Source organism: Triticum aestivum, chromosome 4B, assembly GCF_018294505.1.
Source record: "Triticum aestivum cultivar Chinese Spring chromosome 4B, IWGSC CS RefSeq v2.1, whole genome shotgun sequence".
NCBI classification, from domain to species: Eukaryota; Viridiplantae; Streptophyta; class Magnoliopsida; order Poales; family Poaceae; genus Triticum; species Triticum aestivum.
In genome coordinates, this window is record NC_057804.1 from 2,257,249 (window position 1) to 2,268,968 (window position 11,720).

The following is an 11,720-nucleotide window of genomic DNA, read 5'->3' on the forward strand; positions in this document are numbered from 1 at the left end:
GCACCGCCGCAAAGGGCCTGGCGCCCGCGACCCGGTCGAACTCGACTCGCAGTGCCAGAGGCGACGCCGAAGCGCTTCAGGGGAGCGGCCGCCGCCGACACCACCCACCGGCCTGCACCACCTCCTTGCCTCTTGTCACGCCGGTGCCACGCTGCCGTCGCTGGCCCACGCCGGATCGCTGCTGCACCGCCGCGCCCAGCAACGGACACCGCGTCCCGACCCGAGAGAACTGGCCCGCACTGTTCCCCCGAGTGAGGAGACAAGAGGGCCTCGCCGGCGGCGGCGGCGAGGGTGGAGGAGAGGAGGAGGGGAGGATGGGCGGCGGCGCCAGGTTTAGCCTACCGGACACTCGCAGGAGCATCGCGGGAAGAGGGCGTTGCTCTGTGCTCTGCAAACAATTGCTTGTGAGTAGGAGGATCAAATTAAACAGACCATGAGAAAAATGGAGATGAGTACTTGTGGTCGTTGACGAGATCGCTGTTCGAGTGCCCTGGCCAAGGGTGACATTGCTCTTGTATCTGCCGAGGGTGGCCTTGCAGTTAACCTTGCACCTCAGAGAGAACGTCTCCCTAGCCTTCTTCTCTCTCTCCTTCTTGCATCGCCAACCTAAGCCTTCTCAGTGTCAGGATCAGCTTGTTCATGGGATTCACGTTCAAGGTCGCCTCCTCCTCACTCTGTGTCTCTGTCCACCGGAGAGGAAGGCATATCCTCTGGAGAGTTCGTATCGCATACTCAGCAATGACCTTCTTGGCATCGTAACCAAGAGTGAGCACGTTGCGCTTCAGAAGGGTACCCTTAAGGTGAACAAGTTGTCCGCTTAAAGCCTTGTAGCGGGCTGCAAGGACCAACTCGCTGCCGTAAGCACGGTGCTCCATGTCATAAGGTCCATCAACAATATATATTTCATATATTGCCACAACTATAAAGGTTATGATAAGGTCAAATGGCCCTTTCTCCAAGGCTATCCGTATGAAGGGGTTTGCCGAATCCTGGCGGAGACATGTGGACTCTTTTATCCAAAAAGGTAGCATGGGGATCAAAGTGAATGATGACACTGGTAATTATTTCCAGACCTATAAAGGCTTAAGAGAAGGGGATTTAATGTCCCCGGTCTTGTTCAACATTGTGGTAGGCATGTTGGCAGTCCTGATAGGTAGGGCTAAGGATAATGGCCAGGTATGTGGTCTCGTCGCTCATCTTGTTGACGGGGGCATATCAATTTTACAATACACGGACAACACTATCCTGTTCATGGATCATGACCTTGCAAAGGCTAGAAATATGAAACTGATCCTTTGCCTCTTCGAACAATTGTCAGGTCTAAAAATAAATTTTCAAAAGAGTGAACTATTCTGCTTTGGCTGAGCTAAAGAGGAACAAAGATGCCCATAGACACTTGTTCGTTTGTGAAGTGGGTCTTTGCCATTTCATTACCTAGGGATTCCAATCACCATAGAATACTTTCCAATAAAGAATGAAAATGTCTTGAGGATCATTTTAAAAAAAACTAAGCTGCTGGAAGGGCAACCTTATGTCTTATGGAGGTAGGCTCGTGTTAATAAATTCGGTGTTAAAAAGTATGCCTATGTTCCTTCTATTTCTTTGAAGTGCTTGTAGGGGTACTTAAAAGGTTAGATTTTTATCGATTTCGTTTCTTCTGGCAAAGTGACGAGGTTAAGACAGAGCATAGATTAACCATGTGAGATATCGTTTGCAGACCCAAAGACCAAGGAGGTCTAGGGATTGAGAATTTGGAAATTAAAAACAAATGCCTACTTAGCAAATGGCTTTATAGGTTGTTTACCGGTTCGAGGGTAGGTGGGCACAGATCCTTCGTAACAAATACCTCTAGACTCAATCCCTAGCCCAGGTAACCGTAAGACCTATTGACTCGCTGTTTTGGAAGGGGATGATGAGAAAGAAAGACAGCTTCTTTCGTAAAGTAAAAATTATCGTTGGAGATGGTAGAACTACCAGATTTCAGGAGGATATCTGGCTACGAGATCTGCCCCTAACACTTCAGTATCCTACATTACATAATATTGTACGATGTAAGGAGGCTTACATTCCTATTTCCTATAGTCTTACACTCATCTCCATTGAATATTCAATTCAGGAGATCCCTTATGGGGGAACGCTGGACTTCGTGGTTACATCTGGTATGAAGGTTGATGGATGTTCAACTTTTGGACCAGCCAGATGCGTTTCAACGAAAGCTAACTAAGAATGGTACATTTATATCGAAATCTATGTACCTGGATTTAATTAATTATGACCCAATCCCGAGATCAATGCATATATGGAAAATAAAAGTACGGCTGAGAATCAAGATTTTCATGTGGTTTGTTCACAAGGAGGTGATTCTTACGACGGATAATTTTCTGAGGTGAAGATAGGTTGGTAGTCCTTGATGTTGTTTTTGTGACCAGGTCCTCGATGTTGTTTTTGTGACCAGGATAAAACAATTCGACATCTCTTCATTGACTGCCCCCTGGCTAAGCTCCTCTGGAGCACGATTCATATAGCCTTTAACATTAACCCCTCAATTAGCATTGACATGTTGTTTCGGACATGGCTAACTGGAGTAGAGGATATTAACGCGGGACGTATCTGGATAGGAATATGCGAATTACTATGGGATATATGGAACTGCATAAAATGGTTTGATTTTTAATAGAAAAAACTTTATTAACTTTTAGCAGTTTATCTACAGAGCTACTGCTTGGATCCGTGCGTGGTCGTTACTCACTCACACGGACTGCAGGGAGCTGTTGGTTACTGGGTGCAACCCGTGGGAGATGATAGGACGGGACATATACAACCGGTTTGGATGGCGGTCCACTAATAGGATAGGTATTTAGCCATCTAGTCCTATGTTTTGCCAGTTGTGGCATTAAGTTACTTTCAGATTTTCATTTTTGAGTCTTGCTCCTGCTGTGAGCTATACGGGATTTCAGACCTTGTGTCACTTTGCTTCGTTTAAATAAAATGGCCGTATGCATCATTTTGATGCACAGTCCGTGGGATGTCCTCCTTTTCAAAAACAAATATTCCATTGCCACAACTACTCTCATGTTACTAATTATTCTGAAATCTAGAAAACTGCAAAGGTTTAGTGTAACCACTGACAACTCGTGCATTATAAACTGACTACCTTAATTCTGGCAACTGATTTACAAAGTTTTGACAATTCTTCAATAACCAGCATCTATACAGGTTATACATAAGGGTAATACAGCCTCTAACTGTACCAGCACGGTATTTCTGATGACCAAAAGAACCGACCGAACATGCCTACCCAAAAATTCAGCCTTCCATATTGCACTTCACATCTGAGCAGTAATATAAATAAGTATGTTCTCTCAGATAGATCAGAAGCGCTATCGTAGATATAAATGGACCCAAATGAATTTTTTGACATAACACACTTTGGGTTATCTTGTAACTAATAATGAGGTATATTAAAATTGATAACGAGGTACAATATATTCATCTGTATATATATGAGCGGGAGCTGAATAGTTCATAAATCGTGGAGTATAGAATTACTCTCTTTTTTTCTGTCACACACACACACACACACACATACACACACACACACACACACACACACACACACACACACACACACACACACACACACACATATTTTGGAGTATAAAATCAATGCGTTTACAGATAAAGAGAGTCTTGTGTTATATTTCACGCTTCTTCAGCTTCACTATGAGCCCATTTTTCATCTGTAGTGTACAAGACAACTTCGGCTCGATACTCTGTCCTTTCACCACCTCCAGGTCAAAGTTCCATACCACCGTGGCAACGATGGTTCTCATTTGGATAACAGCAATTTCCTTCCCGGGGCAAATCCTCGGACCCGAGTTGAAGGACAAGAACTTGTGAGATGGTTCATACCTCAGCTTGTTGCTACCCTCCAAGAGCCACCTATGCGGGTTGTAGTCGCGACAGTCCTTGCCCCATATGTCCTCCATCCTCCCCATGGAGTGGAGAGAAATAAGAATGGTTTCGCCGGCGTGCACCTCATGACCACTGGGCATGATATTATCGGCAGCCATTGTCTTGCGCTCGAAAGGGGCCGGTGGGTACAACCTGAGAGTCTCGTACAAGACAGCTCTCAGATAGACCATGGATTTTGTCTCCTCTGGGTCAAAGATTACCATGGCGCCCGTACCTGTGTCTATTTTGTGCAATGCAATGGGTGAGAGTTCACTGCGAATGATTGACACAATCTTGGGATCCTGGGCGACCTGGTAGAAGGTCCATAACAAGGTCACGCTAATTGTATCCTTCCCAGCGAGCATAAAGGTGACGAGCATCGCATGGAGCAATTCAACATCGGCATAGTCTGGATCGTTGATGTAGGAAGATAGAATATCTGCACTCTCTTGCTCCTCTTCGTTACCAATACAGCCTCTGTTAATCCTCTTGTTGACCATATCTGTGATGAACCCTCGTAGCACCGTGTGCGCCGCATCGAGCTTTCTCTCTGGGCCGATGTTTAGCCACCTCATAGCCTTCCAGCAAGAGGCCGGCAGGACGTGCCGGAAAAGGGCTACCTCCATTACCGTGTCCATGGCAATCGCAGCATCCATGGGAGGCATGTCCAAGGATAGGAGGCTAGTGTCCACACCAAAGAGTGGTGTGGCAGCCAGGTCAAACATAAACCTTGAAACCACTTCTTGCATGTTGAATGGAGTGCCGGTGCTCGCCATGTGCGTGAACAATGGGAGGAGGCCATTCTGCATCTTGTCGCGGCAGCAAGCTACCATACTGGCAACTAACCGTGGGTTGCCGAGCACGCTATGAAATTTCACGCGCTGCCGATGATACGGCTCACCGTCGATGGTGAAGAAGCTTCCAGCCATGATGTCGAAGATGGCCGCGAACTCTACACCCTTTGGGAAGTTTGTCTGGTTCGTCGTGAAGATGTGTCGGATGTTCACAGGGTCGCAAGTGAGGAACATGTGACCTTGGGGAAGATGTATCCTGAAGTTGTGGCCTGATTCGGCGAGGCACGCAGCACAATAGTCATACATGTTATGGAGGTTGGCAATGAATGCTGGCAACATGTGCACTATTGGCCAGTCGATCGGGAGCACCGATGGATTCTTTGATCTACTACTAGACCTGAAGTACAAGCACAGGGAAACAAGAAGCACGAGTACGGTGGGGATGAGCAGCTCTTGCGAGAACGAAATCGACATTGTTATCAGTAGTGTGAGATATGCAACTACTTAGATGTATGCTGCAATAGGCATGGCACTGCCCTATTTATATACTAGCAGCGGTGTGCACAGGTTTCCACATTGTACGGGGGCATTAATGGGCACTATTCTACAATGAGTTTGATGTCCAGATCTCCTTTGGAGCCCTTTATTTTCTTAATCAGAAACTTGATTTTATACACCTTCAAAAATTTCTAGAAAAAGTGTACGTACACATATAAATGTGTAGTATGTGTATGAATTTTGAAATATATTTTTTACTACGTGATGTACAGAAAGAAGGGAGATACTTGTCTAAAAACACACCTTCCTTTGTTGTTTTTGGGCCATGGTTTTGCCGGGTTTTTTGTTAGTAGTAACTAGTAATGCAGCAATTCCAGAACTGATAATAGATAGGCCGAAATTTTATAAATAGGAAGGACGCTATGGACAGCGGCGTCCATTCTGAACGCCATTACAAATGATGTCCTCCACGGATGAACGCTATTATAAACAGCGTCCATTATGTGGTTCAGTCAGGGGCTCTTTTATTTTTTATGGTTTTGCGAGAAAACTTTCAATCTATCATCTTCAATCATGGCAATACAACGGACACCAGAAATAATAGAAATTGCGTCGACTACAAGTACTGAAGCAAGCCGAAGGCGTGCCGCCGTCATCGCCCCTCCCTCGCCGGAGTTGACCAAAACTTATTGTAGTAGACAGTCGGGAAGTCGTCGTGTTAAGGCCCCATAGTACCAGCGTAACAGAATGACAACCGCCGCCGATGAAGAGTGGGGTAGATCGAAATGATCCAATCTGAAGAAACACAAACGTAGACGAACTACGACCAAATCCGAGAAAATCCACAAAGGATAGATCCACGGGAGAAACACCTCCACGCGCCAACGGACTATGCTAGACATACCACCGAAACGGGGGCTAGGCGGGGAAGACCTTATTCCATATTCAGGTAGCCGCCGCCGTCTCGTCTTCCTGAGCAGGACATAAACACTAAAAACATCTAAAAATAGAGCCCTCCCACCGGCAAGGGCTGGAACCCACCGCACCTCCATGGACCTAATGCCACCTGAGATGAGGCGGATCGGCGGCGGCGGCGGCGGTAGGCAAAGGAACCCTATGATTTTCTTGGGGAGGAGGCAAAGGTGGGAGTCCGCAAGGTGGGATCAACTTATCAGGTGCTCTTATTTAACTGAGAATATTTTCTCTAATAGAATTTTTCCGACAAAGGGAGTATATAATATCACGGAACTACACCTAGCCTCTACAACAACAAAATGTCCTAAATACATTACCGATGCACACAACCCATAAACAAAAAGAAAAGGAAGAAAAAACAAAAGATCCCGTTGTGGTGATCAATTCTTAGTAACCGTAGAACGAACCACCACCAAGACAATACACCGAAGTTCAAATTCCTCAGAAGTGACGCCTAGAAATATCAAATTCAGGTGAGGCAAGGCATAAGGGTGTGGCCACCTTTAAATAGCATATTCGGGTGAGGCAACGCGTCCGGGTGCGTCAATGTGCGGCGCAGAAGTCGGTTTCTTAGCTGACGAGCCTGCTTGGCAGCATAAGGACGGACGGGGCATTGAACGGGATGGTACATATTTGTCCTGTTCCATATAGTAATGCGTCGCCGGCATTGAACTGGCGCGGACACCAGTTTTTTCCATAATACGCATAAGCATGCATATCATTGTATTAAGAAGAAACGGCACAAAAGCTGGAACCACGCCCTTTGGCCTTTACAACGCTAATCATGATGATTAGCAGCCACACCCACCACGGACAACAACCACAAGCACTACAAAACAGCTAGACCAATCATGCCAATGGCAATGGGGCAAGTAATAGAGCAACCATGCCGCGTCACAACCAACGACAGAGACCTACACAACATGATCAAGAATCGAGGACAACCCCGACCAATGTACCCCACCCATTATGCCAAGAGGAAGTCGGCAAGTAGATGGCAGGGCCTTGGAGGACCTAGAGAAGGCGTCGTCGAGAGAGCGCCGACGATGGTGTACATTGCACCCTAGATGCCAACAACCAGAGTAGTAGCCAACACGTACTCAAGCCGCACCATCGAGACTCCCCGAGCAAGCAAGACGACACCTCAAGAATGGAACGACGCCATGATGCCGCCATCATCCGGTCCGGATGCCGGAGCAAGGGTTTCCCCCAAGCAGAAGGAAGGAAGTCAGATCCGGGCCAAAACAACACCTTCAGGGAGGGGACACACACTCGGGCGTTGCGGTTGTCAAGCTCGGCCATCATGAGCACATACATTAATATTTAGTGTTATTAATTTTGTAATTAGCATGAGCTCATACATTAATATTTGGTGTATCTCCCCTCGCAAGTCGTGTCCGGCAGCCACACACCTCAAATCCAAACCCTTATATTCATGCAAATCCATTCACGTCCGTTTTACACTGTTAATAACTTTTCTCCCGTTGCTCGAGCCCTTGCTGTTGAGAATGTGATCCGCCTTCTGGTGAATTTCCTCATGGATGCTCATGAGCATGATCATAACGACTTCTTCGTCTGAATCCGACTAATCAAATAACTAACTTTGAATCATTCCATCAATCTTTGTGCGTCCATAATCCTTGTCTGATGAACCATCGGAATCCATCGTTTTGCCTATGAATAAATCATAAAATTTGGCCCCACAATGTGTCAAACACATAGATGGCGAGGTGCAGCATGAGAGTTGCCAGACATATCGCGGTGGGTTACGAGCCGGCGACGATGTCCGCGAAGGCGACCACGGATGGAGGGACAGTTGCGCAAGTGCTGGCGGCGTTGACGGCTCAGAACGGCGACGAAGCAAGGGTGACGTTGGAGCTAGTGGAGGTTGTTGCGGAGGTGGGAGAAGAGAGGACACGAGCAAGTGAAATTTGGTAGGTCGGGTGGAGGGAGGTTTGCTGATGGGGTCGGGCTGTCTGGTCTGACGTGGCGGATGCGCCCGGTCATTCTCGGGCATCCTTATATCCGCCCAGATTTAGGTTGGATATGAGGGGTGTCAGTCAGTCTGGGCATTTGAGGCCGACTTGAAGACCTTGCCCTAGTCACTTTTTTTGACCCATCAATGAACAGGGCGTTGGCGTGAACATTTGAGGGTTGTTTGAGACACCCGGCTATAGGTGCTCTTGGCTACTCTCGTACTCCAGTGTACATGTGTGGCCATCTCAAGCGAATGTACATATATGAGTGAAGATTTGGTGCCCACGGGTGTGGCTGTGATGGTGTAACTATAGTATTTAGGGCCTTAGTAGTTTTTTTGGCAGTTCAACGTCATGTCACCGGGAAGGGTGACAGCGGCGCCGAGCCTTCCTCGACATGGCGTTCTTCTCATGTGGGTGATGGGTCTGGTTGCTAGTTTGTTGAAGTGGGGATGGTATGGTGCTGGCTGCGTCCCTATGGTGTCTTGATGTCTTTCGACTTCACCATTGCGATTTTGTTCGCTCCAGCGTCGGTGCGGATCTTGGGAGGTAGTGCAGGAGTGGATGCAGATAATAGTCTACGTCGGCGACAATTAGAAGATGGCAGATCATGTGTTGGGTTCATGGCTGGCAGCTGACTGATATGGTTTCCTTCTATGACATCGTCGTCCAATGGAGTGTCAAATCTAAACTTCGATGGCACGTCTGAGGTGCTGCCTTGGCCAAAACCTTTAAACGTGAATTGTTTCTTCTTTGGTAAGCAAGTTCAGAGGTCTAAAAGTTGCATATAAGCAATAGAGCTGCGTTGAGCTTGTCGCCGGTAGACTAGGACCAAAGTGGAGCGTAGCGATACAGATCAGTATTGACCTACGTCACCTGTGTTATATATACCTCTTGTAAGCAGCCGCAAGGGATACATTGATCAGTTATAAATCTCCGGCTTTTGTAACTTCCCTCGATAAAGTGAAGATTTTGCTGGTTGGCGCCTGTGCTTTTTTTCCCCTTCCTGTTGGAGGGGTTTTCCATGTTAAATCTCGTGTCTTCTGCTTGTTTTCATTATTTGTCGTGATTGATTTGCCCGACATATATCTAAAACTCATATTGCAAGCGACAAAGAAAGTTAGGCTAAACCTTATTTTCTTTGGAAAAGGTGGATAACCCCTGGCCTCTGCATCAGAATGATGTATGCATCCATATATTATTAATAATGCAAAATCCAGCAGCCGGACAATCTTGCCCAGCAAATAAACCCTGGGACTGCATACCTCGCGATAGTAACTCTACCAAATAGCCACTAACCCTATGTTACAAGAAACTTCAAAAATGAAAAATGCACAACTCTCAGGCTACACCTTCAAATAGGAATTACCACATGTGCGCCAATGATAGGGACTCCACCACCAGGTTGAAACCCGGATCCTCATCCCCAAAGCAAAGCTTCAATCAACCACCTTCAGTAAGGACACAACGTAGACGCCCATCGACATAGCCCGATTAGATATCTTGTGTTTTCATCGGAGTGCATAAACTCGTTGTTGAAACAGCTTGTACCATCTAACCTTATTCATCTACCGACGCCTTGATAGCTGAATACATCTGGAGAAGACAATGGAAGACAAAGACATCCCATACCTCCTGCCTCCCGTTACTCTCGCACCACCTTTGATCTAACAACATTAGGCAAAACATGACACCTCCAATAGAGGAACCGTACATCAACTGCCGATAGAAACCAGACATCTTCGCATAAGACATCGTGTGTAGCATCCGCCGGTAGCGCATCCACTGGTGGCTTCACCTGCCAATGACAGGCACTGCCCGATAACTTCAAAAGAAGAACATGTTTCACTTGCTGAGCCGCATCGAACACGACCTGTTACTGGAGGGGACGTCCCATACCGCCACCAGCCTTAGAAAGGTCGTCACCTCCTCGAGATCCAAACTCTTGGTCGCCCACACGACCCTGGAGTCCGCCGCCATTGTTGAAGAGGGGTCGCCGACCCGATTCCAGGCACTACATGAAGCCCCCACTGTCGCGCCAGCCGCTGTCATCGCCCATAGAATGGCAATAACTGTTGTGATCCCGCATCAAGCGCCATCGATGCTGAAGGAAGGTCTGGCCGCCACACACATCTTGTGACATCCCCGAGAAAGAGATCCTAAGATCCGTCGCCACCGGTGCCGAAGGATGCACCACCTGGCCCTTCAACCCCAGCGAAGGGGATGCCGTCACCCCCATGGCCGGACCCGGGCCCGATGTCGCAGTCGCCACCTCCATGACCGGTTCTGGGCCTGACACCGCTGCCACCACCCTCCACCGGCCACGCCCAGCCCCACCTCCATCCTCTGACGACACCCAGCCGATCTCCATGCCATGCCCAGCCAAACTCGACCCACGCCACCAAGCACCGCCACCGGGAGCTGCCGCACTGCCATGGATCGAGCAAGAGGCCGCACGCTCATGACTCCAGCGCCCTCACCGCTGTATGATCCGGGAGAAGGAGGTAGGACCCTCCGCCACCGCCGGCCAACGCACGGGCTTACTCTGGCGCCAACCCCTGGCCCCGGTGGAGGGGGTGGAGGGAGAGCGTCGGGGCGCTGGTGCCTAGGGTTGTCACCTCTCATGTCGCCCTCGAGGGTGGCGACGCGAGAGGGACCATGCGAATCTTAGTAACCCTGTCGCATAAATCTTTATGAGACTAAACCTTGTACATGTCGTGTATCTTTCCGAGCATGGCTAGTTGGACGTTGCCATTAATTCACATTTATTTGGTTGTACGCCACCCACCCCGCCCCCTCTCTCCAAAAGAAGACAATGACTGGAACTCAAATTTTGGGGTAAAATTTGCACATTTGCAAGTTGCAATAACAGAAACTGCACGAAATCTTGTACTGCTATACCTGCAAATTATCAAGAGCATACTAGTCATCCGCCATCGTCCAGTAGATCACCATGGTTGTAGGGAAGCCGCAAAATTCATTAACTGTACATGAGGCAACCACCATGGTTGCTTTCATTTGTTAATGGTTTGGACAATGAAGATGAATAGTTAGTCAGGTTCTGGTTGGCATGAACATGGTTCAACTTCAATCTATCAGACGCCAAGAGCGACTCGCTTTCATCTGCTAATTTTTTAGACGATGACGTTGAATAGTTAGTGAGTTTCCCATTGGCATCAACTTGGTTCAACCAATGAGACGCCATGGGCAGCTTGCTTTCATCTGCCAATCCATTTGGACGATGACGATGAATAGTTAGTTAGCTTCTGGTTGGCATCAATGTAGATCAACTTAATCAATCAGATGGCATGAGCAGCTTGCTTTCATCTGCCAGTTGCTTGGACGATGACGGTGAATAGTAAGACAGGTTCAATCAATCAGACCATGAGCGGCTTGCTTTCATCTGCCCATTGCTTGGACGATGACAGTGAAGAGCACGGTTCAATCAATCAGAACACAAGTACATACCATCCCTTGTCCTTCCTCAATGAGTTAACATTCCAGGACGACCGTACCCAGCTTG

The 11,720-nt window shown here is 47.7% G+C and overlaps 1 protein-coding gene and 1 pseudogene across 1 annotated transcript; both read right to left on the minus strand.

The window, feature by feature from the left end:
• Window positions 1-875, minus strand: part of LOC123094095 (U-box domain-containing protein 33-like) — a 35,493-nt pseudogene extending 34,618 nt beyond the window's left edge.
• Window positions 876-3,565: 2,690 nt separating this feature from the next.
• LOC123094131 (noroxomaritidine synthase 2-like) lies at window positions 3,566-5,246 on the minus strand. Its single transcript, XM_044516195.1, has one exon. It carries the CDS (start codon window positions 5,220-5,222, stop codon window positions 3,696-3,698), a length of 1,527 nt encoding a protein of 508 aa, XP_044372130.1. The 5' UTR covers window positions 5,223-5,246; the 3' UTR covers window positions 3,566-3,695.
• Between the last annotated feature and the right edge of the window lie 6,474 nt (window positions 5,247-11,720).